The sequence below is a fragment of the Equus asinus genome, chromosome 20, assembly GCF_041296235.1.
Source record: "Equus asinus isolate D_3611 breed Donkey chromosome 20, EquAss-T2T_v2, whole genome shotgun sequence".
Taxonomy (NCBI): Eukaryota; Metazoa; Chordata; class Mammalia; order Perissodactyla; family Equidae; genus Equus; species Equus asinus.
Window position 1 is genome coordinate 96,419,955 of NC_091809.1, and position 25,777 is coordinate 96,445,731.

Sequence of the window (25,777 nt, forward strand, 5' to 3'; positions counted from 1 at the left end):
CTGCTCAGACTTTGCTCAGCATTCTGCACAGGAAAGAAGCCCGCTTGCCAGGTCCTGCAGAGTGTCTTTCCAAGCCTGTGAAAAGCACGAATCATCCAGCAGCAGAGCATGCTTACAGCTGGCCCTTTGCTAGCTTTGATCTGCGAATCAGGCCACACCATGAATGCCCTTATTGTCATGTTATGTGTACACAGTGTGTGAATTATTGAAAATAGGGAGGCCTGAGCCTCATCTGGTAGAGATTACAGTGCAGGCATGCTGGGCGAAGGTCTGTAATTGAAAATCCCCAGATGCTGTTTATTTGGCCTTTGTCACATGACCTGCTGCAGGAGGATTGTCTGAGCAAAATGTTGCCTGCATGGAGAGTGGAGCCCGCCCTCCCCCAGCCCCAGAGCCTCCACAGGCTCAGTCTGTACACAGCTTAAACACCTGCCCAAAGGATTTTTAAAGGCTTAAAATAGATTCACTCATAGCATTTAAATAGAGGGCATCTTGCTTGTTGGTTTAAACTGCTTAAGCGGTTGTTGACTTGTGGAACCTTCTATCCACACAAGCGTTTGCTGGATAATTTCACTCTGGGATATCTTTGCAAAGCAACCTTCAGGACTGGAGCCATCTACGAATAAATAGTTTGGGCTCTGCCTTTTCTTAAAAAATCAAACTTGAATGTGGTGAATGAGCTTGCAGATGAAGCCACATTGACTTTATATATTCCTTGTCTTTAAAAAATATTGTGGCCGCCCAGAATGTGACCCTGTGTTAGGTAGGTCATCTGCATTTTATCCAGTTTATTCTCACCTGTTCTACCTATGAGTTAGTTGAGATGTTTCTTAGAAAGAATGTTATCCCTCATGCAGGTGGCAGATTGAGGCAGGATGCTAAAAACTGAAATTGGTGAAAATCACAAGAATTAGTAACAGAGTAGATTGAGCTGATTTTGAAGAAGGTAAGGCTTTCTGTTCACTAGGGACTCAAGTAGCCTCTGAGAATCCATCATTGGCACCCTGTTTCTCAGTTCTGATTGGGGCTGCCCCTTGCATTTCTTGGAGCTTAGGAAGAGGAGAAGCTCCTGGGTGTCTCAGCATTTCCTGAGCATTAAACTCGCCTGTGGGTTCCTGGAAGGCGGGAGCCCTGTATGTCCCAGTGCCTGCTGGCAGAGTGCTTTTCTGTTCTTTGTGCTCCTTCTCCCCGCCTCTCTTCCTGCCTCCTCAAAGAAGACATTGTCACTCCTGTGTGCCATGATGTCACTTCACGTATTTTTTCTCTCAAGAAGGGGCTAAAATCAGCAGCAGTGCTGTCATTAAGTAGCACGTTGTCAGTACTGTGCCAGGAGCTGGAGGACAGGGGACACTGGGAGCAGGATGTGGGCCCTGCCTTCCAGAAGCTCATGGTTTGTCAGAGAAGATGAGCAGAAACACACACAGGGAGTGTGCAGCAGGGCAAGCCTGTGCCAGAGGTGTGCGTGGAGGACAGTGAGCTGAGGGGGCAGAGCACACTGGCTGCCCAGAGTTGGGAAGTGCCATTTGCACTGGGTCTTGGCGGCTCAGAAATAAGTGTTCAGCAGATTTTGGCAGGACCGTGAGGGCAGAGAGAGCGAGGGGCGGGTCCTTCACACAAAGGGAAGAGCACCCAACATGAGATGACAGTGTGTGGAGAGTGGCAAAATGAGAGAAAAGGCAAAATAAGTGGGTTTGTATGTGTAACATTTCAGTTTTTTACAGGGAGAATATATTGCATACTACCTGGGTAAGTAGAAATTTTAAAGGCTAATAAAAATGGGTTGACTCTCCCCGATCTACAACTTAACTGAAGGAGAAAATCTGCTTTGCTTGATCACCGTCTCAAATAGAAAGCCCATTTCTTCGAACACTCTTTTCTCCCTAATGACTGGCCTGTACATTGTTGCCTTTGGCCACTCCCGGTTTGAGGTCAGTCGGATGTGGCTGGAGTGGTTGGGTCAAATGACAGAAAGCATGGCAACCATAGGAGGAGACATCTCTGGACTTTCATCTCAGACTACGTTTCCTCTTATCCTTCTCACCCTCTGCCCTTCATCACTGTTGCGCAGCTTCTTGCCTCATTTCTCCTCCTAACCTATAAGCTCCCTGAGGGCAGAGAATAAGCATTATTCCAGCATGTCTCTTTACAGTGCCCAGCACACTGCCTTTTACATAGAAGATATCTTACTCAACAGATGTTATTGACCAGGGGAGGGGAGTGCAGTGGGGCCGGGTTCTAAAAGCCTTGGAGGCATCAAGAGGAGCTGAGGTTTATCCTGTATTGAAGGGGGCAGGGGGTGAATGGAGAATTTTACAAATGGTGTTATCTACACTTCAACCCCCTTCATGATTGGGTGGTGCCCCCTTCTAAGGTTTTGTTCTCATTAAGCACTTAGTAATGATCTCATGAGAAGCTAACTTATTGTAGAGGCTGTTTTCAGAGCAGCTGGTGTAAAGTTAAGGAATAATGAGCTTGGAAGACAAAGCTGGCTTCAGATCCCAACTCTGCCACTTACTAGTGTGGGAACTTGGGCAGGTTTCTTGACTTCTTTGAACCTCAGGTTCAGCACTTATAAAATAGGAATAAGGCTGATGTAAGGTTACGTACACGAGTATGTGAGCAGTGCTGACACGTGGCAGGTGTTCAACACGTTACTATCCGGCTTTCTACCACCACGCTCTGTCTCTACGTGCCATGTAATATTATTTCGTTTAGCTTAACCCCCAAATTTCAGTTTCTTTGGTTTGAATGCATATTTCATATTGTTGTCCCTTATGATCATTGTTTCCGCATTATTTTTTAAAGAATTACTAAGTGCCTACACACTTAGATTTCTCTTCACCATGTTTTCTAAGCAGTGGCTAATCCCCTGTGAGTGTCGTTTTGATTTAATGCTTACGTAACTCCCCTTTGTATAGCTACTGCTGTAGTAGCTACGGAGTTGACACTTACTTCTTCTAGTGATAGTTGTGTTTTTATGCTAAGAACTAAATTCTGGAAATCCAGTGGGGGACATGCTGTTTATTGCAATGCCTGCAGCCTATTCGTAGACATAATTTTACAATCTGCCATAAATTATAGGAATTTTGGCCACACTTAGCCCTTGGCAAAAATCTAATTCCTGCTATTTTACTCAATGAAGAATCTATTCTAAATTAAAAGATTATTGTAGCAAGTAAGTAGCTTGCATGATGCCCTCTTAATGTTAAGATATCACAATAAAGGGTACGTTTTACTTGGAAATGTTTATGGCCATATCATTTTGAAGATTTAGAGGGATGCAAAGATTTTTGATAACATTTTCAGTGTAGCATGGAACAGATGTTCAATTTCAACATCACTGAAGATATGCCATGTGATATGGTGTCCAGCACAGAAAGCCCTTTTAACTTCCTTTAGGAGCTTATATATCAGTTCAAACCATGAGAACATAGAAACCAAGTGCAGTGACGTTACATCATAGTTATAGGACTGTTTAAATCACCTCGAGGTGCCAGGACCTTCACCTGTGTTATTGCTAATGCCTGCAGCCCCCTCCAGGGTAGGAGCTTTATTCCCATTATCTGAGTCAAAAAGCACAACAAAACAAAACAAAACCCCAAAACCCAAGTCTGCAGTGTGGCCACCAATAAAGATTCCCCATTAAAGACCAACAGTTTTTAGCACTTTGAATGTGTGGATTTCACACTTCTCTAAGGCCAAATAATTAATAAATAAACAGAGTGTTCTTAGCAAAGTTTTTCATTAACAAGACTCTCCTGGGTTAATGTTGAGATTAGCTTTTTTTTTGGGCCAGGTCCATATTTCCGTGGCATGTGGAGGTTGGTGGGAGGAGGAGGGGTGAGGAGGAAAGAGCATGTGTTGGTCACACTTCTGCCAAGCTAAGAGAGCAGAAAATTTTGCTGCCTCTCGTTGAAATAGTGGTAACTACGAAAGGGCCTGTGGATTTCAGGTGATATTGGTAGTGCTGTCTGATTTACGTAATCTTTTTCTAGATCATTTTTTTCTGATATTCTTAATGTAAGAGAGCTCATTCATTCATTCATTTATTGAAAACATTTATTAATTGCCTTCTTAATAGATACCACATCTGTGGCCAGAGAGAACTAGATAGATTCTTTCCATGGGGTGGTCACTATTGTGAAGTTGTGGCAGTGCAGCAGCAGCAGCAGGGCTGTATGCTCAGCACGAGAGGTTACAAAGGAGGAAATGAGCAACTCAGTTTGGGTAGCTCTCAGAAGACTTCAGGGAGGAAATGCTTCAGTTGGGGCTTATAGGGATGAATAGGAGTTTGCAGGCAAAGGATGCAAAGGGAAAGAACGTTGAAGAGCAAGTGGTTGTACAAAGGCACAGAGGTGTGGAAAAGCGTGATGGCTTGGGGAGCTCTGTGAGGCTCCTTGTGTTAGAGTAGAGGAGCCCTCTAGGAATAGGCTATTAGGCTCAGGTACCAGACTAAGGCGTGTGTGTTTTCCTTATAGAGGTCAGGGACCTATTGATGGAGCAAAGCAACATAATCAGATGTGGACTTGAAAGAAAGGTGAATGCCCATGAGATGAGGGGCAGGAACTATTGGGACTGAACACTCCCCTGAGAGCCTTGTAGGTAGGGGGTCTGTTTAGGTTGCTGTTGGGGGCAACAAGCTTAGGTTCCGTTAAATCCCATACACTCCTTAAGTGTGTGGGATACAAAGATCCTGAAGATAGATGCTATGTTTAAGGAGCGTATCGTCTGTTACACAAGGAACTCTCACCAGAGCCAGAATGTGGGCGGTACTCTGAGCTGTGCAGAAGGGGGCGCTGTGGGCCCAGGGCAGAGCAGTGACAGCAACTTCCTGTCAGTCAGGCCGTCACCGTATACTAAGCTATTTGTTTCTAACCTACAGTAGCTTTTGATTCAGTTTGCTTTGCAATATTGTGGCCTTTCCCACCCACGGGTCTGAGAGGTGAGCTCCAGGCGCCTGGCTGGCTCGCTCTCTCAAGCCTCCTCACACGTTCTGTGCCTCCTGCATATTTCAGGTGGGGTTTCGTGGAGAAGACAGCATCTGAGCTGGACCCAGAAGGATTTTGATTGATAGTCTTAAGGGGCATCACAACTCGGAACAAAACCTTAGAAACGCAGGATGGTGCAGGGAACTAGAAGCTGGGTGTGCATTTGGGTGGTGGTTTTACCATGGAGTAAGGTGGTGGTCATTTGTCATGAAAATTTTAAAAAGTTAGGGCCAGATGGTGGGACAGCACTGAATACTATACTAAAGCAGTTTGACCTTTCGACTGTAGCAGTAGGGGGCCATTGAAGGTCTTGGAGCAGTCTAGTGGCTAAACCAGAGCTGCCTGCGTTTTAGGTAGCTGTGTATAGGATAGATTAGAAAGAAGAACTAGAGGCATAGAGTATTAAGGCTAGTTAAATTATTCATTAGAGGATTAAAAAGGCAATTGTATGGCATGTCTTTATTGCTTCATAGGGAATGAGCCATTAGAAAAACTTCCTTCATCTTTATTTTCCTTCTAGAAATAATTAGAACAGAAAGAACTTCTCTCCAACATAGAGGAATTGCATTCAGTACATCGCATTAGACATTTTTACTTGCTCGCCTCTTTTTGGCCCTTGTAGTCTAATATAAGCTGTCCCCTGCTAAGATGAAGGAGAACACGGAGTTTTATGGGCCCATCACTTGATCATGTTATCAGCTGCGGTTGACTGATAGGAGCTGCGAGAAGGTGGGACTTGAGTTATGGCCAGGCATTTGAAGGGGTGCAAGGAATAAGTTCTGACTCCCCAAGGGTTAACACAGCCTTCCTCTGTGTATTCCTTCTTCTAGTGCTGTTCCTTCTAAGCCCCTGGGTGGATGCAGATGCAGGTTATTTCAGGGACTTGCCAGTGTTCACCTCCTGAAGGCCATCAGTCCATTTTGTAAACCTTTAGATCAGGAACATGCAGTAGCAGTCCCTGACAGCCCAGAACGGGCTGCCTGGCCTTTTCTGGTGATTTTCCATGTTGGTGATAGTTTTTGGTCAATGATTTATGCTGGGGATTAACCGAGACACTGGTGTCTAAACTTCCTCGTTGGCTGCACTCTGGGGCTGCTTAGAATGTTCTTTTTCATGAACTTTCCTTTCCCCTCCATCTTAGCTTCTCCCACTCTGGTTTCCCATTGCCCTCATTCGGTCATTCATTCCATCAGTGTGTACTTACTGAGCACTTGCTGTATTCTTCGCATTGGGCTACAGTGATGAGCAAAATCCAGTCTGTGGTCTGTGCTCCTGTGGAACTTCCTATCTGGATCTGGTGGGGGCAGGGCAGGCGTTTATCCTGTAATCATTCAGATAAATGGGGCCAGGCAGCTCTGACTGAGAGAGGTGGGAAAGGCTAGGGTGACTTCACCCCATTGTCGTGGGAGAGAGTCCTTCACGGGTGTAAGCCCCTGGGAGGCATGGATGGCATCTTTTTACCCTCCTAATACTCACACATTGCTTGTGCTTGTAGGTGCAGTGGGTGTCTGACAAGTGGGTGGCTGGCCAGCTTTGGTAGACCTGCTTTATTTCCCCCATGTTGCTAGGACAATGGCAGCAGTGTGGAAGAAAATGTTAATTATTAACTCCTCACACTTTCCTCTGGCAGCGTGCGTAGATATAAACTCCCCAGATATTCAGGGGGACAGGGTCATTAAACATCCCCATTCTGTAGCCCTCTCCCTAGCCAGTGACACTTGGCTCTCACGCTGTCCCTTACTCCAGTGCTTTCTGGTGGTTGACTTTCATATCCTAAGATATTTTTTTCTCTAGATGAACCTCAGCTGATAAAAACGGATCTGTGGCTGGGAAGCATTTTAACACCATCTTGTAGAATCTTGCCTGAGAAAGTCCTTTGTAAACCATTCTTTCATTGGGCTGCTGGTGTCAGAGGACAGAGCCGTGCCCTGTGGTATGGTCGCTTTGTGGAAGGCATCTTTCTTTTCTTCTTCCTACTGGGTCATCTTTTTCTTTTCTTTTTTTGCTTTATGTTTATGGTCCTGGATGTGTCAACCTGGATTGTAGGGGATGCAGAAGCCCCTTTTCTGCCCCTAACAATGACTCACTTCACAAACATTGGGCTGCCTGGGAAGGGGAAGCAGAGAAAAGATGAATGACGTTGGTTCTTGTTGTCAAGGACCTTATGATCTGGTTGGAGCCATGACATGTACTGACATGATACAAGGCAGAAAAGATACGAATCAGCAGCGGAGAAGCCCAGGTCAAGGGCTGTGGATATTCAGGGGAAAGAGGAGGCCTTGTCTAGCTGGAAGGCTCCTGAAGGACGAGGCACTGGAAAGGTGGGCAGAATCCAGACGTGCAGAAAGGGGCGAGGACAGTATGGGAGCTCAGGGTGTTAACAAGGAACATTCTAGTAGTCTAGTAGTGCTGGTGGGCTGAGTTAGGGTTTGTGAGGGGGTGTGGAAGACCCTATGGTTGCAAGCATAGCATCGATGCCTGTTTGATACAACTTTGGTCTAGCAATCAAGAGAAGTTTGAATTTTCTTTCTGAGTCTCTTTCTTTTAACATGGGAAAAAGGTGTGGGGAATAGTTACATATCCCTCCCAGGGCAAAGAGGGCCAGGGGAGGTTTCCTCAGAGTGCATTAGCTGGAGCCCCTGCCCCAGCCCTGGGCCATCGCAGCCCTCCATGCTGTGCGTCTGCCTTAGGACTGGCTGCAGCCCCGAGGAGGAGGAGGTTCCATTTGTTACTTCTTTCTTTGTGGCTCCCTGACTCCATTCAATTACAAAGTGGCTCTTCCACTGTTAAAGCCCAGAGTGTCTCTGGGCTACAATTTCTAGCCACAGACCCTGCATTTGCTGTGCCTCAAACATGACCTTGAGGCCACATCCCATTACACACCCAGCCCACAACAACGTTAACCAGTCTTCTGTCTGGGTAAGGCAAGCACAGTGCAAACTCGTGCCTTTCTGCCGAAGTCTCTCTCTGTTGCTCCTTTACCAGGAAATTTCACTGCATTCGGGATGCAGGAGAAGCCGATGATGGGCTCGCTTTCAACTGTGTTGTGTTATTTAGGAGAGAGAAAAAATAAAACAAAAACTGGATTGCAGGGCCTAGGGAGGATCACAGTATAAAGTAGAAGGTCAGGCTGTGTTTGTCTCTGTTGGTGGTGCCTGCTGCCTGTGGGAAAGGCGAGAACTGTAGCTGCAGAATCTCCGATTAAAGGGGTGATCAGATGTGCATTTCTGAAGGAAGTTTTCTGCTACAGAGAAGCTGCCATATAATGACACTTAGTGGCGAAGTATGACATTGCCACTCAGCTCTATGGGCAGTTACACGTCTTTATAGAGAAAGACGAGGAAGATGAGTCAGGAATGCCGTGAATGCTGTGAGTATACAACCTGGAGGCTCCCGGGCTCAGAAAGAAAGAGTGCGCTGTGGTCTAGGGAGCTTCAGGGTCAGCAGGCATGGTTTCTGAGTGTCCCAGTTTCCTGCTTATATATTTAAAGAAATGCTGCTGCTTTGGTCTAAAATGGTCTTCAGCCTACCTGCCTCCACTCTGCCTGTCAACATCCGTCTTATCACTTTAGTTAATGATATGCATTCTGAAGGATTTGGGGAGCAGTGTTACCATGCCTGCAGCTGCAGCAACAACAAAATAAGATGGCTTGGTGGATGGATCAAGGAGTGGAAAGACTTGTGGTAAAGCAGGTATGGAAAAAGTGGATGCAGGATCCAGGTGGTAGGTGTATTGTGTTCACTGAAATTCTTTCTGTAAAAAACTTCTGTGTGTCTGAGATTTTTCATAATAAAATGTTGGAGAAAATGTAATCCATCCTTAACGGCCTAGCTTATGTTCTAGTACTTTGGGGGAAGGCTTGCTAGATTTCCCAAATCGTCTGTGACTGATTAGCCATGGTATGACTAGAAGCTCTTTCATGGCGGTAGTCATCCTCTTCCCTGTCGAGCTGGTTTGCTCTATCTCAGCCCTTGTATTGGACGGTGAACTCCTTGTGGCAGGCAGGCTGTCTTCTCTTCACATCCCTGATGCAGCAGGCAGCCCTCAGAGAAGGCACAAAGGAGATGGTCCCCATATGACTGTAAGATTGGTTTGGGAATGCCGTGATTAACTTTAAAGTTAACTTTGTTGAAAGTCATTTTTGTAATGTAAGGTTTACTGGATCAAGCACCACCATATGTGTGTGTGTTTCTGGGGGCAGGGGGGCAGGTTAGAAGAGAGAGTTAGACAAATGTGGGTTAACGTTTCTAATACCCAGCGTTCTGATTATGGCTGCAAAGTCAGACTGAGGTGCAGACCGGAGGCCCACTGCCAGTTACATCAGTGATGGCTGTTGCTGCTGAGCTCCCGGTCCTCGGAATTCTGCATACTAGTACCACGATTTAAACCCAGGACTGTGGACTGTGTGGATCCCCCTCATTTGCAGAGGGTGCTCTAGAAATATAAACAGGACTCAGGACATCCTATCAGGTACTGACAATTCATTCAGAACCTTCTTGATTTCTCCAAAATATGTACAGCCCCAAGCAGCCGAAAAAGATAGTCCAAAATTGTTTGGAATGGCATGCTTGTTTCCAATGGGTAAGCATATTTTAATTCTGGGAAGACTTAGAATGGAAAATGGAAGATTTTAATAGAATCAAAGTCATAGTCTTAATATTTTTTAATAAATTTGTGCATAATTGATATTTCATGTAATTATTTAAAATAACTTGACCCATGCAATAAGTTAGCCTGTATTTCCAAATTAAAATGTGCAGGGTCAGCCCCGTGGCCAAGTGGTGAAGTTTGCACGCTCCACTTCAGTGGCCCAGGGTTTCCCTGGTTTGGATCCTGGGTGCAGACATGGCACTGCTCATCAGGCCATGCTGAGGCAGCGTCCCACATGCCACAACCAGGAGGACCTACAACTATGTACTGGGGGGCTTTGGCGAGGAAGAGCAACAACAAAAGATTGGCAACAGATGTTAGCTCAGGTGCCAATCTAAAAAAAAAAAGTGCAATGAAGTAATTGATTTAGACTTGATTTTTGGGAGCGTTGAAGTCTTACTAGATTTGTAAACAATATTAGAGCATTGAAGGGAATTTATTAGGTTTCTAAGAGTTGTTTAAGAGAAAGTTTTGTAAGTTAAATCAAACAATTCTAATATTTAAAAGAATTAAATGCATTCTAAATTAAATACATAGTTTTAAGTCTTTAAAAGAGTTTAACTAGGTTTATAAAATGGACCAAACATTAATCAAATGGTCCTTTGAAAATGATTGTAAAAATTGTAAGACATGTGAATTGAACTTAAAACTTAAAGATGGACTAGGGTCTTTAAGTATATTTTTTAAATAACTTAAATGGAATGTACATTTTTTTTTTTTTAAAGATTTTTTATTTTTTCCTTTTTCTCCCCAAAGCCCCCTGGTACATAGTTGTGTATTCTTCGCTGTGGGTTCTTCTAGTTGTGGCATGCGGGACGCTGCCTCAGCGTGGTCTGATGAGCAGTGCCATGTCCGCGCCCAGGATTCGAACCAACAAGACACTGGGCCACCTGCAGCGGAGCACGCGAACTTAACCACTCGGCCACGGAGCCAGCCCCTGGAATGTACATTTTTAAAAGTCAGTCAAACAGGAATAATATTTTCTGTGTACCAAGCCACCCTCACAGTCATTAAAAAATTCACATGAAATAAAATGATGAACACTGTGTTCAGGTCACGGTGGATGCTTAGCGTTAGTTGAATTTGACTTTAAAATCGGAATTCGTGATATTGCTTATGGTGAGGCAAGAAGAAACTCATTGGACCCTCAGATTAATCACTCCTCGTGGCTTGAAACACGGCATGAAAGAAAACACACAGGCTTTTGAAAGGTGATCCTGCTCTTGTGAAGAGCAGGAATGTGAGAGTTATGATAAGCCTTCAGTGAAACGATGGCTGTAGTGTAGCGTTCAGCTCCTGGTAGACCTCAGCGAGAGCCTGTTGCAGAAGTGGTAATCTTCAGAAGTACTTTAATTGGAGTTTACGTTGACATTGTTTAACTCCAAGGGGTGCTATTTGCATAGACTACAGGGTTCTATGGTCAAGTTGTCTGTCCTGGATATTGATCTCATCCATTCAGCCAAATGCCCCAGGAAATTAAAAATGAGTTACACAGGTTGTGTGTCACACATACCAAGCTATTCTGTCTGCTTTCATAGAAATTAAGCAAGTATGGGGGCAGAAGATGTATTTGCCATCTGGACACGGTTCAGCTGAAATTGCATGTAACACAGAGCCCTGGATTTATTTCATCTTGGCCACTCAGGCAGCCCTGAACAGGGTGCACGGTGAGCCCCGCGCTGGAGGATGCTTGGCTCGTCTGCAGACGTTGTCATTCAGGTCTGGCTTCTGGTAATTAGGCACTCCTAGCTGGGCTCTGCTGTCGGCGAGCCTTTGAGACAAATTGCAGAATCTGTACAACCATCTGAGAGATAGAGAAGTAGACCCGATGACACTACAGGGGAGATTGGCAGTTCTCGAAAGTTTGAAAGAGAATGCTTAGAGAAGCAGTCCTCCAAACTGAATTTAGAGGTCCTTTTTCTGTGGTTAAAGGTCAGTTCAGTCACAGAATTGGGATCTCAGAAGATCCTGACAGGCTGGAATGATAAACCTAATCTAACAGGATGAAATGCAATAGAAATAAACGTTAAGGTTCTGCATTTGGATCTGAAAATCCTGACTATGCATGAAAAGACTAGGGACAGGAGTAGAAATGTATCTGAGGAACGGCCTTTATGAAAAAGACCTAGGAGTTCAAGTTGACATAAATTGACAGTTTTTTGTGGTCCCCCCAAAATCTAATGCAGCGTTAGGCTGCATTAATAGAAGTGAAGTATTTAAGATGAGGGAGGTGATAGATCTGCTGGGACTTGTCATAGCAGGAGCATGACTACAGTTGTGGGCTCCAGGCTATGAAAGGCAGATAAACAAAGGATGGTCACAGGATGGATATGGGAGTGTTCCAAAGCTTGTCACAGGTAACAGAGGAACAGGGAGGATTAGCCCGGGTCCAACTGCAGGAGGACCTGAAAACTGGCATTTATATCTGAAAGGCAGTCAGGTGTGTAAGGGACTAGCCTTGTGAAGAGAAAGAAGAAGAATCTGGGGATGAAAGTTACAGGAAGCCCCAAATAAGGAGGGTGTTTTTATTCTCAAATATGTCTTAAGATGGAATGGGCTGTTTCCTCAATTCTGGAAGTGCTGGCTTAGGTTTATAAGGACTTTGACTAACGGGTGGGAGTGGATGACCGAGGCACTTTCCAGCCCCAAGCCTCTACGATTCCTTTGCCTTTCACTGGTGACTGTGGCCTGCTGCACAGTCCTCACCCAACAGGTGGTGGCAGAGCTGTGATGACAGGAGCGTTCTGGGCAGTGATGGGAGAATCTTTAGACTTCTCAGACAAGATTTCTGTAGGGATACTCCCTCACCGGGTCTTTGGTGCTGCCAGTTCTTGACTTGGCCAGGGGAGCTCTGGGGGGTATGGTTCACTCTCTTCACCACAGGCCGTGCTATGTCCTCATTTATTCTTTCTGTGTGCCCCGCAGTGTGCTGGGTGCTGGGGAGGCTTAGGGAATGAGACAAAGTTCTTGCCCGCTTCAGGAAGGCAGTGTGTCTGAGGAGTAAGACAGCAAACACAAATTATACGACTAGCTATCCAGTTAGGATTACAGTTACCATGTGGACCTGTGTCATGTATGAGTGGAGTCTTAGTTCATGTAGTATCTTAGTAACGTATTTCTCTCTTAGCTTCAGGGATGTATTTCCCCGTTATCTTAGAGTTATCTTAGAGTTCCGTGAAGTCGGGTTATCAGTTGGAGACTTCTCAGTCTCCTGGTGGGGTAGGGATGGGAGGTATTTGTTTATATTTTAGGCATTTTCTTTGCAGGGGGGCTATACAGCTTTGAGGAGGAGGTCGATTCATTTTTTTCTCACAGATGCAATCTTGTGTATAGTTAGTTACTAGTGGGGTGACTACCTTCAGGGGGCTCCGTTTTCATGCTGTTAGCTTCTTATGATCGTAGGGTTTCCGTGGCCACCACAGTTCATTCATTCTCTTATGGCTGTAATGACTAACTGGAGTTAACAATGAGTGGAAACCTGGGTGGGGAGGGATGGATATGAAAAATGAGACCAGGACAGAACTGAGTTTGTGTGCTCCCACACTAATCTTTGTATTTGTTGCTCATACAAGTGACCACCCATTGAGGTTCGAGCATGCAAAGAAACAAAAAGGCACAATTTTAAAATGCACATTTCTATCCTCCATTGCTGATCGTAGTTCATGTTAAATGCCGTTTGTCCTAATTTCCCCTAGTAAATATTTTTGCAAACAATTGTGCTGTTTTATTTTCCTAGCATTAATCAACTTATATCTGCAACTTAAAAATTCCTGATTCTGCATTCTATTCTTAGCTCTCAGAGGCTTTTTTTTTTTTTTTTAAGTAACCCATCTTATTGTACATTCTTCTTTCTTTCAGGTAGGAATGAATTGATAGCCAGATACATCAAACTCAGGACAGGGAAGACGAGGACCAGAAAACAGGTAAAATAACCTCCCTGGAAATTGTGCATGTCAGCGAATGGCCCAAGGAGGCGTTTTGGCTGCAGTGGCTGGCTATGCTTTGGCTCCTAGGAGCCCCCAGTTTTTGAGTTCCCTGAAAGGACGTCAGTGTTGTAGGTGATTTGAATTGGCTCAGTTTTTACTGTTCATCATTTCAGTGACCCTTTATGATGTGGTCTCCAGAGTGCTTTTTATGCACGTTTGGGAAAGTTACGCTGGTAAGGACAGTGTATGAACTGCTCCTTTACTGTGTTTTCAGACTTAAATTTCTTTCCCAAGCTATGCATCTGCAAACGTTGCAGAAGCTGCAGATGCAAAGACACTTGAAGTCATGAAATTTGGAGATTTTACGCATTGTAAAATCCTGGAACAATGACATATATTAGTCATGATTTCAATGAAAAAGTAACACTAGCAGCCGTGAGTGTTGGCCTGAATATGATACTGAATGATGTGCGTCCAGGGAACTGTCGCTCCTTAAGCTGTGGCTTTTTGTCAGTAGCTGCTGTGACTGAGATGAAGTTACAACTGACATACTTGTGTGCAGAGCAGCATCGGGAATTTCCCTCTGCCCTTTGTCAGGGCTCCGGCTCGCCTCATTCTTTCTGATGTGTGAAGCAGCCCGAATCTCTGAGCCAGTTCAGAACTGGAATGGATGAGAAATGAGTATTTAACTCAAAACAGAAAAAGAAAGAGAAAGGGGGGAAAAAATCAAACAAAGCTCATGGGTGAGTTGTTAACAGAAAAAAAATTATTTTTTAATGTTGACCTATGCTGATTGATCTGGCATGGATGTTAGAAACTATAATCAAACCAAAAGCCAAGCTCAGCTGTGGTCGCGTTCAGCCTGAGCAGCAGGTTCCAGTTCTCTGTTCAGTGATGAGTTGTTTTCGTGAGTGTTTATGACGGGGGAGAACTTTTCCCCAGGAATGCTCCCTGTGCCCCAGCCAGGAGCCTGGCTGCTGAGTCAGCACGGAGGGAAGTGGCCTTCTGCCAGTGCTCAGAGGCTGGACATTGTCTGTTCGGTGGGTCGGGGAGCCCCCCCCTCCCCCAACAGTGGCCCTCATCAACTCAGAGAATCCCATAAGAACAAAATTCAGGTGAAAACAAGTAAAAGCAGGAGCCGGATGGAGGGGTGAAGAGGATGAGGGAGTTCCTGCTTCTCTGTACTTAATAAAGAAATACAAAAGCAAACAGAAAAAAAATTAACAATCGAAACTCGAAGACAAAGTTAAAGATGAAAGGATCTTTTATTCTCATGAATCTTGTTCCTAGAGTCGATAGAGTGTTTGAAATGAAGTAGTTGCCTCGCAGTGTGGGTTGCTGAACTTTTCCGTGAAAGGTTCTCCATTTCTGAAATGGACAGATCCAATTCCCAACATCCTGCAAGTGCTGGACCTGGGCTGTCTGCTGCTCTGTGAGCTCTGGTCACGTGCCCACCCCTTCACTGGGGGACTCTTCTAGATTTAACCAGGTCCCGCTGGAAGAGAGGCAAATTTGTTTACCCAGTGGAATCCTTGTCTCTCAGAAGCCGGGCTTGGTTCGACTTCCACGCCCCGGCGTCCTGGGGGTGTTTTTCGGCAGCGGTTGGTGATACCTCTCCAATGTGAATTTGTTGTTCAGCAAATCCATGTGGTTTTCAACCCAGATTTCTAACAGGATGGCTGGCTGGCTGTATTCACACTTTTCGCTTTGTAATAATATGCAAATCCACTTGGCGCCCAGTCAATGCCCAAAAGAGTGGAAGGATTAAAGATATTTATAAGGGGGGGAAAAAAAAAGCTCTGCTAACTGGGTCTTTCCATTTCTCTTTGAGATCTAATTTACATGTCAGTATTATTTTAACGTTTGCTACAGAATCCAGAGCTCTTAATGAGATCAGACTACAACCGACAGCTTCAGCTTTTTGATTCTGCAGAATGTGCTAATTTATGGATAGTCTCTTCTAAATTGAGAAACAGGGATTTTCCCTCCCGATACTGAGAAGCGATAAATATTTTCATTTACCTCTACCCCCACCTTTTTAATTTTATAAGGAAGGCAACCCCGCTCTCCCCCTTGCATCCCGTGCCGCTGATTTCTTCCCGGTGAGAAAACGAAGATTAGCCCAACTTTCATCCCGAATCAAGTCACTGCAGTGATGACCCAGTCTGAAAAGCTTAGAGCAGCGCTGGGGGCTTGGTGTCTGGCTGGGACTGTGTATTCCTAACTGCAGAGCTTTGTTGAGATGCAAATAACCTCCCCCCTCACCCCCACCCCGAACCCCCCCCCAAAGAGTAGCAATTTTATATTTGATTTCCTTTTTTTGTTTTGTTTTGTTTTGTTTTGTTTCCCCTCATAATCCCGAACAATGTAGGTGTCTAGTCATATACAGGTCTTAGCAAGAAAGAAAGTTCGAGAAATTCAAGCCGCCATTAAGGTACGTCTGGCTTGCCCAGTTGTAGGGGGCTTTTCATCTCCATGGTTACAGGCTTTTCCTTTGTTTTCCTCCCTTCCCCTACCCTGCAGGTGTCTAGTCACATTCAGGTTCTTGCCAGAAGGAAATCTCGTGATTTTCATTCCAAGCTAAAGGTATGCGCTTTCCTGCTTTTTGGCTTGTGGTTGCTATGCATCTTACTTCCTGTTTTCCATGGTGACTGGTGAATGCCTGGTGCTGGGATTCTTGTAACCTAGTTTCCTCGCATGTGAGAGCTGTTTACATTTCTTTGTGTCTAATCTCTCTGTTTCTGTACTAGCCTCACATTAAGCTCAGAGTGTGTGTGCGTGTGTGTGCGTGCGCGTGTGTCCCTAATAACAATGCAGATGCAGCAGAGAGCTGGTCTTGATCACTTTGGGCACAGAAACATGATTTTTTTTTCTTTAACCTTCAAATATCCACCAAACAGAGAGGAAAAAAAGTCCAGAGATGGAAAGTTGGTGTAGAAATTATATTTAAGAAAACACCACTTCCAGAGTGGTCATCGTGAAATTAAGTTTTAAAAAATATTTAGAGATTATTTTGTGCTTTCAGTGTATTTTCAAGAATACTTATGAAAAATACATCTTTTTCATGTAATTGCTCATGTGTTCTTCCAACACGGAGAGTGTTTTCTGACAGATTTCTTCCACATTGCTTAATATTGTTTTTTAAGTGTATGGCTCTCTTATTAAAAAGGAAATTCCAAGTGAGGCCTTTACCAAAAAAAAAAAGATGGATCTTAGATGAGAAAGCTCTTGATCAAATCTATGTTTGCAATTCCATGTATGCTTGAGTTTACTTGAATTTATTTTCATACGCCTCATTTTTCAGTCTCTTAAAATGTATTTCGTAGCAAAAATGGAGGCATGGACAATTTTTATAAATGTAAGTTCTCCCTATTTCTCTCCTTCCAGAATTTGCAGTGAAACTGACATGACTTTTTTTTTCTGTAATGCTGTACTTTAGAAGTGCAGAGCAGTTATAGTTTGCACAGAGGAGCTTCAGTTTATAATAAAAGTGAATTTGTAGCCCATATTGTTGCCTTCCCCACAGGCCTTTTTTTGTTCTGTTCTGATTTTTCTCATAGATTCATTATATTCGTGTTTTTGTTCTAAACCTAAAGAACAGAGTGTAGTTTCCCCAGCGCTGAGTCGTGAACACTTGGAGCCTTCCCAGAGTCCTCCAGGTTTTTGTAACGCAAGCAAGGCTGGCTGCGGAGTAGGACTAGTGGCTAGGAAGGAGCATTTGGTGCCCCCTCTGCAGTGGGCAGCATGCTGGCTCGCTCGCACGTGTGGCTGATGGTGGCTGGCTTTTAGCTGCACTGGCTGAGCAGTTGGAAGACTAAGATAACTTCCTAGATCCTGCTTTTTAACCAAAGATGCAGTCCTCTCTATGTGGATGTAACTTCCCCAGTGTTTGCTCAAGTTCTGACTCTGTTTCTAGTTTCTCTGAGCTAACGAATTAATGATGTACAAAGAAGTTTACAGACATCAATTTTGTGTTTCCCTCTGCGATGTTATGAATTGCTCTATTTCTCCACTGTCTTGTGGTTCCTCTAGACTGGCCAGGGCCCACAGCCCTAGACCGAAAGACCTATGAGTGATGAATAAAGCTCTCCTGTTCAAAAGGGACCCCTGGGGATGCAGGAAGCACTCATTTTCTCATGTGGTGGTTTTAGGAATCTTCCTCAATAGAGATAATTTTGCCATTCTTTTATACTTATACATGTACACAGACACGCAATTGTATTTGTGTTTGTTCTTAAGAAATAAAAAGAAGACTTTCCCCTCACTTTCAGCCCTGGCCCACTCTCCTTTGGGGCAGACACAGGGAGGAAGCAGAAAGGGCTCAGAATTTCAGCTCCAAGAAGCACCTCCATCTTCTGGCGGTTCCTGTCCTTCCTCCCGGCCACATTGTTCTTGGGAAAATGGAGGCCTTTGTTCTTCCCATCAGCTAATACCGATCGAGTGTTCCAGGCATGGCGCTCTTCATGCTGGACAGTTTACAGCCAGCCCACTCTCCACAGAGCTGGTCTTGTGAAGTGGAATGCGAAATATATGGCACTGTTGGATAAGTGTTAGCCAAAAGAGCCGAAATAAAACGTGGAGGGAATCCCAGGGGTGAGCCGTGTGGAGAGAGTGCTGCTGTTTGGGGCTGAAAGACGGGAGTCAGTATAGTGCAGACCTTGCATGTTCTCTCAGTCACGCGCACTACCACCTAAGTCCCATTATTCAGGTTTTGAGGAATAATATTGAGGAAACCAGGGTTCCAGGAGTTTCATTGACTTGGCAAAAGCCACACAGCCTAGTAAGAGTCAAAGTCAGGATTTGAACGCAGATCTTTCTGAATCTTAAACCACTGCCCTTTCAGGCAGGGCTTCCTCTAGCGGAGATGGGAGAATGTTTTCGAGCAGAAGGCTTCACGCCAGTGCACACTGTAGATAACCTGGATCCCTCACATCCCTCGGACCCAGGCACACAGTCCTTGGTACCAGCCCTTTCCTCAGCACCCACAGTTTAGAAGTAAGATGAATTTTTGACTTTGAGCCCCTGGTCAAAATGTGGACTTAATTTGTGATTGACTCTGTGGTGATCGTCAGTACCTCAGGGGGTGATGTGGTCCTAGCTGCAGAGCTGCCGTGTCACCACCCTGAGGGCATTAGGCCAGTCGAGGAGACAAGGCTGGCTGTCCCCTGCCTACAGAGACGTTGCTGCCTTGACCTCCCACGGGCATTTTACATAAGAGATGCTCTCCCTCACCTTCCTAACCCTCTGTTACCGAGAAACGGGCTCAGGTCTCTTGGCCTTGGAGAAGAGGTAGATCTCGCCGCTCCACCTGCACTTTCTTGTTCAGCTCTAGAGTCTAACAGCACATCCATGGGAGGCAGGGATGAGCGTCCTGGCTGAGTTCGTTGTGGGGTCAGGCTGATGGCCTCTTCTGCTTGGCCTACCAAAATAACTAGTGAGATACACTTGCTATGGAAAGCGGAAGTCATCCCGACAGACCCCAAGGATAGCCTCTGGGTGGGTGGTGCGGGTGGAAGGAAGTCTCCAGACTTACCGCAGATGCTGTGCTTTGCCTTGGAAGATGGAGCAAGGCTTCCTGGAGAAGGTGGCTGACGACTGACCATCTCAGGACCTGTCCTTGGCAGTGTGTGCCTCAGCCAGGCTGCTTGCCATTTCTCTACACGCTCAGAAGTCAAAGGATTTCTGTTTTCTGGGGTAGACAAAGGCCTGTGGCCCTCCTATGAAGACTGAAGCCAAGCTTCATTTCCCTGCCCTTCCTTGAAGTTTGAAAAAGTGCTTTGCTCATACCTGGGGCCACTGCCACGTGTGGCTTCCATGTGAGGCCTCTTGCCTATAAGCCTCTTTTCACTTCCTGGAGAAGACGTGGTAGAATTCTTTAGAATAGTGGTTTTCCAGTCTTTTTCTCAGCAGCAGAACTCATATTTCAGATTGAAATCGTACTTGAAACCTTCAGTATAATAAAAGAGTAAAAGCTGTTTTAATTGAAGCTTCATCCTCTTTCATCCTTAGCCGTGGCCTCTTTGGCTGTTCTGTTGAGTAAGGTTTGAAAAACCAGACTGCTTTAGGCAGAGGGAAAAGCAGACGACTGCCTCCCAGCCTTTATGGGACAGCTCGTGTGTCCCGAGGAGAGCCCACGTTTTCCAAGTTCTGCAGCCCGTTCTGCCATGTTCCTCTGAAGACAGCTCACTTGAGAAGAGAGTGGCCATTCTCATATCATAGTTGTGGATGGGTCATCCCTGCTACAAAAGTCATGCTCCTGAAAATCTATTCAAATAAGTTTCAAGGGTCAGTGTTATGCTTCTGCTAACTGCAGTGATGCTCAAGGTGCCTGTTTGTGAGCCAGAGCACCCCAAGATGTGTGGACTTGAATTTTAGCGGTCATGTTTTATTAAAAGCTTGAGATTTCTATGTAGATTTGAACTTTAAAAGTACAGAAATGATTACTTAATTCAGTCCCGTATGCTCTAGAGCTTTTAATAAATATCAGGCACAGAGCTTTAAATAAGCAGAGTCTAGGCCCGGGCCCTGTGGCCGAGTGGTTGAGTTCACACGCTCTGCTTCAGTGGCCTGGGGTTTTGCTGGCTGGGATCCTGGGCGCAGACCTAGCACCACTCATCAGGCCATGCTGAGGCGGCGTCCCACACAGCACAGCCAGAGGCACTCACAACTAGAATACACAAGTATGTACTAGGGGCTTTGGGGAGAAGAAGAAGAAGGAAAAAAAAAAGATTGGCCACAGATGTTAGCTCAGGTGCCAGTCTTAAATAAACAGAGTCTCTGTTCTTGAGGAACACTAAACTTTTCCATTATTTTTGGCCACATTTGGGGAAAATACAGTAGTCCGCCCTTATCCACACGGCATACGTTCTGAGACCCCCCCCAGGGGATGCCTGAAACTGCAGATGGTATAGAACCCTATATATATATGCACACACACTGTTTTCTCCTATACATACATACCTATGATAAAGTTTAATTTATAAATTAGTCACACTAAGAGATTAACAACAATAACGAGTAATAACATAGAACAATGATAACAATATAATGTAATAAAAGGTATGTGGCTGTGGTCTCTCCCTCAGAATGTCTTATTGCACTGTCCTCACCTTCCTTCTTCTAGCCGTGGTGGGAGGTGGTACGGTGCCTTTGTGATGAGATGACGCGAGGTGAATGATGTGGGCATTGTGAGTTGGTGTTAGGCCACTACTCATCTTCTGATGATATGTCAGAAGGAGGATCATCTGCTTCTGGACCGCAGTTGACCACAGGTACCTGAAACCTCAGATGAGGGGGACTGCTGTACAAGATTTCCAGTAGCTTGTCCCCAGCCAGGGGGCTCTGCAGTAGAGATTTAACAGAGCAGTGCAAAGACTTCACAGTGAAAAGAAGGATTATTCGGAGCGTGAGAGAATTAAAGAAACCTCGTGGAGAAGGTACCATTAGAACTGAGCAAGAGGAAGGCAAAGAATTTCCTCTGAGATGTGGGGGGCGTTTGGAGAGCCGCGAAGAACACCATCTTGTTGATGGCATGGAATGGGACACGAGACCGGAGGAGCCTAACAGGAAGGCCCTGGATCATCCCACTGAGGAGTGAGGTTCATCTGTGGCCGTGGGGAGCACGCACGGGCCATTCACATTCATGCTTCAGAAAGATCTCTCCAACTGGAGGATTGCTAGGAGGGAGGCAAAGCTGGAGGCAAGGAGACTGATTCCGGGGCTGCTCTAAGAGTCTGAGTGAGAGAGCTGTGGGCCTGGGCCAGGGGCCGACCACACACCTGGGGGCCCGGCTCCCTGACCCTCGTCAGTCCTTGTCCTCTGCTCCAGTCCACTCTGACCGCTGGGCTCTTTCTTCCTCATTCTTTTTAAAGAGTAAATTATGTTTGGAAGTTCTGTCCTTATTAAATGTGACAAGTGTACCCCAAAACTTTTCAGTTGCAGCATTTAAAACTTAGGTTATTAAAGGTTGGATTCTCTTAAAGTAATGGCAATTCACTGAAGGTGTGCATCAAAATTAACTGAAGTTTTTGTTGTTGCTAAATTTTAAATATAACAGAATTTAAAAGTGCCAAGAATGACATATTAAATATTCATGTTTATGTTATCTGGAAATGATCATTTTCATCATGACATAGTTCCTTTAATTTTTTTTTAGTGAAGAAATCAAGTGGTAAAACATTATTCTTTTTCTGATTTCCTCTGCCCACCCTCTTCCTCAGCCAGTCTGTCTGCCTCCCCACCCCCCAACAGTGTCTCTCCTTGCCATTTATTTTCCCTGAGAAAATCAAATCCAGTAAACACTCTGTCTTCTCTTTTTGCCCCATTAAAACTAATCTAGATTTTCACCCATTGTGTACTATGAATTTGTGCTGAAGCCATTGTCACCAACGTGAGACTTTTCCTCTGTAATATTTAGCAACTAAGCCAAGATGGACTTGGCCAACATTTTGGGGCCGCCTTGGACACAGAGCACAATCATGAGGGAGAGATGCAGGGGGCAAGAAAATCTAAGGCATAGTTGAAGTAGTCAGGGAGGGACGTAGGGAGACGAAGGGCCGAGAGCAGAGAGCCTGGGACAGTAGGGAGAAGGCGCAGGAGTGAGCAGAGTGCAGGTGAGCTTCAAGCGCCTGCTAAGGTGGATAAAGAAATGCAAGCCATTTGCGGCCAGAGTGCCAGAATTTTGGACGTTAAACATATACCTTGTTTGTTTCGTTTGATCTTCTTGGCTAAATTGTCTAAGAGACAAGTCAGAGTGCTAACTGCTGGTCTAGAAGTGAGCTGAGCTTTGTGGGAGTCCTTTCTCCATCATGGGGATGCTGTGTGTTTGGCTTCTGCCCAAATTCCTTTTGACCCACCACTCTTTAGGTGCTTGGTGGGTTTTAGGTGACCTCCAGCTTTGAAGCTGGGTCTAATTCTAGTTATAAGGGAGAAGATGGATCCATGCAGTTACAGTGGGCAAGTGGCTTATAGGTCTATGGAGCATGCATTTAGGAATTGCAAGGATGCTGGCTTAGAGATCTCCCTTGGACCTTGTGTCACCAGCTGCATCTACAGCAGTGTCACCCACATCAGTTTCATTCATTGTCTTCCATCTGCCCCTTTCCTCTAGTTTAGCCCCTCACTGGACTCTCCCATTGAGCTGTGAGATGCAGCAGTGTGTCTGCGAAGACTTTGTGCGATGAGGTCTGAGGACTGGCCTGCAACTTTAGAAATTATTCTCTATTTTGGACTATTTCACTCACCATTAATTCATCAAGAGGTCGTTAATTTTTCTTTGAAGCTGCAGGGGTTTATCCCAGCATGTAGAAAGAATGCAGAAGTATTCTCCATGCATTAAGCAGTCTTTCCTTTCCCACTCAGAGGAAACTACTTAAAGTTTCCTGTTCTGAGTCTCTATCTCTGTATATTCAGTTGTCCTAAGAGGTTGTCCAGTCCCTGCCCAGAGGCCTCCTTTCCCTGATAGCAGCAGAAAGGCAGTCCTTTGTTTGCTGGCTTCAGAGGCTTATGGGAGGCACAGCCAAGCTCTGCAGACTGCCACCACAATGGGAACCGTCATCATTCTGTGGAGATGACCCAGCCACTTCTGATCCGGAGTGTGTTTTGGTAAGTGCATGGCTCTAGACAGTACTAAGAGGAAAGGAAGCCTTCATTCTACCCTAGCCTCAGCAGGAATACATCTGCGGCAATGGACGTCCTCATGTCAAGCTTCGGACTTGTACTGAAAGAAAGCCTATGCTTGCTGACATTGCATCATCCCAGTGGAGCAGAAAAAGGCCTGAGCTGCTCTGATCGTGTCCAGTGGTTGGTGACTCATTTACGAGCTGCATGTGGTCCCCGGGGCCATTTTCTGCTTTGTCGCCCTGGCGGCCTTTGTGATTTGATTTCTGAGCAGGCCATTCTTTCCATCTGCCATTCCTTCCAATAAGCAAAGAGCTTAAAGTTCAAATTGTTGATTGAATTCTCTTGAGGAGTTCCAGAACTTTGCTGGGGCATCGCTGCAGTCCACACTGCTGAATCCTGGTTGTATCTCCACTGATTCCACCCAGGAGGGGGCCTGTTCATGGGGAAGACATACTTCACTTCATCCAGCGGTGCTCCCTGTGGCCCTCTGAGCCACTCGGCTCCTTCAAGCGTTAACTGTTGGCAGAACACGAAGCAGAGGAAGCCTGAAACAACCACCGCCTTTGTCTCAGTGACAGCACCGAGGCACTTAGCCTTGTGGCAGGATTTGGGAAGTGACACACCACCTTTCGTGGCATCTCCTAATCTTTGGGAGTTCTTTTGCATTCGTGACGTCTGCCCTCTCTCCTGAATGATACTTTCATTACCTTATTTTTAATTTAACCAGGTTAAAATTAAGATTGGAGGCCATTAGTTTCTCATGCTTGGGTGTGATGGAATTAGAACCTCTCGTCGGTGATGCCGCGATGCAGGACTTACAGTGTGAGCTAGAGGACTGGGTGCATTAACCTCCATGTGAACGGAGCCGGCTCTGGATTTTCTAAGAGCAACAGGCATCTACATTTTTATCCCTTCCTAGAGAATTCCTGTTATTAGTCAGCCTCCAAGGTAGGCAATGCTGTAGAATAACATTGAACCCAAACGTTTTGTCATCAAGACCAGGGCTCTAAGCATTTCAAGTCTCGAGCCGGATTGAGCCTGAATGGTCAGTCACGTGAGCCCCATAGATTGGAGGTTCACCAAATGGCAAAGCTGCGGGCATCGTGGGGAGTGCTTGATGCAATTCTCAAAGCAGCCCTGAGGGTGGGTGGTGTCATCCTCACTTTACAAATGAGGAAGCCGAGGCTCCGAATGGCCCAGTGACTTACCCAGCGTCGCAAGTCTGAATTGGATCTCAGGGCCAGCTGGCACCAAAGCCCAAGCGCTTTGCATGAGGTCCTGCTGCCTCCCCAGAGAGAGCTGGTCAAGGATGAGGGCTCATTTCCCTTGCTCAAGATGCTTTTGCATCGTCCCCCTCCACCGAGCCCTCTTTTCGTTGTGTCCGTATGTTTGAATTAAACAGAGAAGATGATGGTGGGAGCTGGTACTCAGTCTAGAGCTGAACTTGAGCCTGCTGCCCCCTCGGGTTCCTCTGGCCTTTCAGGGGGAGATTTAACTCCTGCTGCTTGCTGTCACCTCCCAGGGGAAAGGGGACTAAGGTCAGAAGGGTGTCGTCTTCCCTACACCCAGACCTGGCATTAGCTGGCCTAAATCCCAGGCTTCCTGGTGGAGAGTCATCAGGCACACATACAAATCACCTGTCCTCATCTGCAATCCTTTATGGTGCTAAGCCTCACATCAGAATTAGAGGAAACACTATTGCAATTACAGAATACTAAATATAGCTCAGTACCTTTAAAAATGAACAATGGTAAAAGCCTTGAAAAATTTTTCTTTGATGTGAATGGAGTCTTTGGCATTTGGAAATACAATAAGATGAATTAATTTCTACTCATTATACATGGCAAGTCAGGAGAGGGGTGAATGTGCCTTCTCTCCTCTGCATTAGCTATTGCCTGACCGAATCAGCCTCTTTTGTATTTACTCCTGCATTCTCTAATAATAAGCAAATTAGAGATCATGGCTAGAAGAATTCAAGTGCCCTCCATCTTTTCTCCAAAAACATCATAGAGTTTTGTGATGTTTATCTGCTCAAGGGCTACCACTAATAATTACAGAGGTCATGTGAATCCACATAGTGCCAGATTAGAAGTAACATCTGCAAAATTACTTCTTAGGAAAGTACTTTGTGTTTTGTCTTTTTTCTGAAAAAGTGATTTTGCAAGCAAATTGCTGTCTTTCGTCTCTTGCCCTATATTTTTATATTGCTGGGAACAGTATATTTAGAGAGAAGCATTTAATAGCTATCGAGAGTCTTTGAATTCATGGTCTTTTTTTACTTTTTGTATTTTTCCTGATGTATTGGTGGACTTCCATATGAATAAATTAGTTTGGAGTCTTGAAATTCTGAAATTATGGCCCTTCAGTAAACTGTTTGGAATATACTGATTTAGTATGCTGTTCATTAAAATTCCATATAAGGCAGCTATAATATTGTACATTCAAGCATGTGAACTTCTAATTTTATCTTTAAAATTTGTTTATGGTTAATGACTAAAAATTATGAGCTAATTGTTTCCCCAGAATAATCCAAAGCTGGGGAAGCGGAGGAGAGAGGGGTGTAAACCTCCCATACTATTCAGAGACTGATT

The 25,777-nt window shown here is 45.1% G+C and overlaps 1 protein-coding gene across 15 annotated transcripts in view; it reads left to right on the forward strand.

The window, feature by feature from the left end:
* Window positions 1-25,777, forward strand: part of TEAD1 (TEA domain transcription factor 1) — a 253,830-nt gene that overhangs the window by 164,755 nt on the left and 63,298 nt on the right. For 8 of the 15 annotated variants that reach the window (XM_044752557.2, XM_044752556.2, XM_070491150.1 and 5 more), the window contains 3 exons: window positions 13,498-13,562; window positions 15,937-15,999; window positions 16,089-16,151. In XM_044752557.2, coding sequence (XP_044608492.1) covers window positions 13,498-13,562; window positions 15,937-15,999; window positions 16,089-16,151 — 191 coding nt within the window. The remainder of the gene's footprint in view (window positions 1-13,497; window positions 13,563-15,936; window positions 16,000-16,088; window positions 16,152-25,777) is intronic. The other 7 variants (XM_044752562.2, XM_070491143.1, XM_070491145.1 and 4 more) reach the window with 3 other exon arrangements.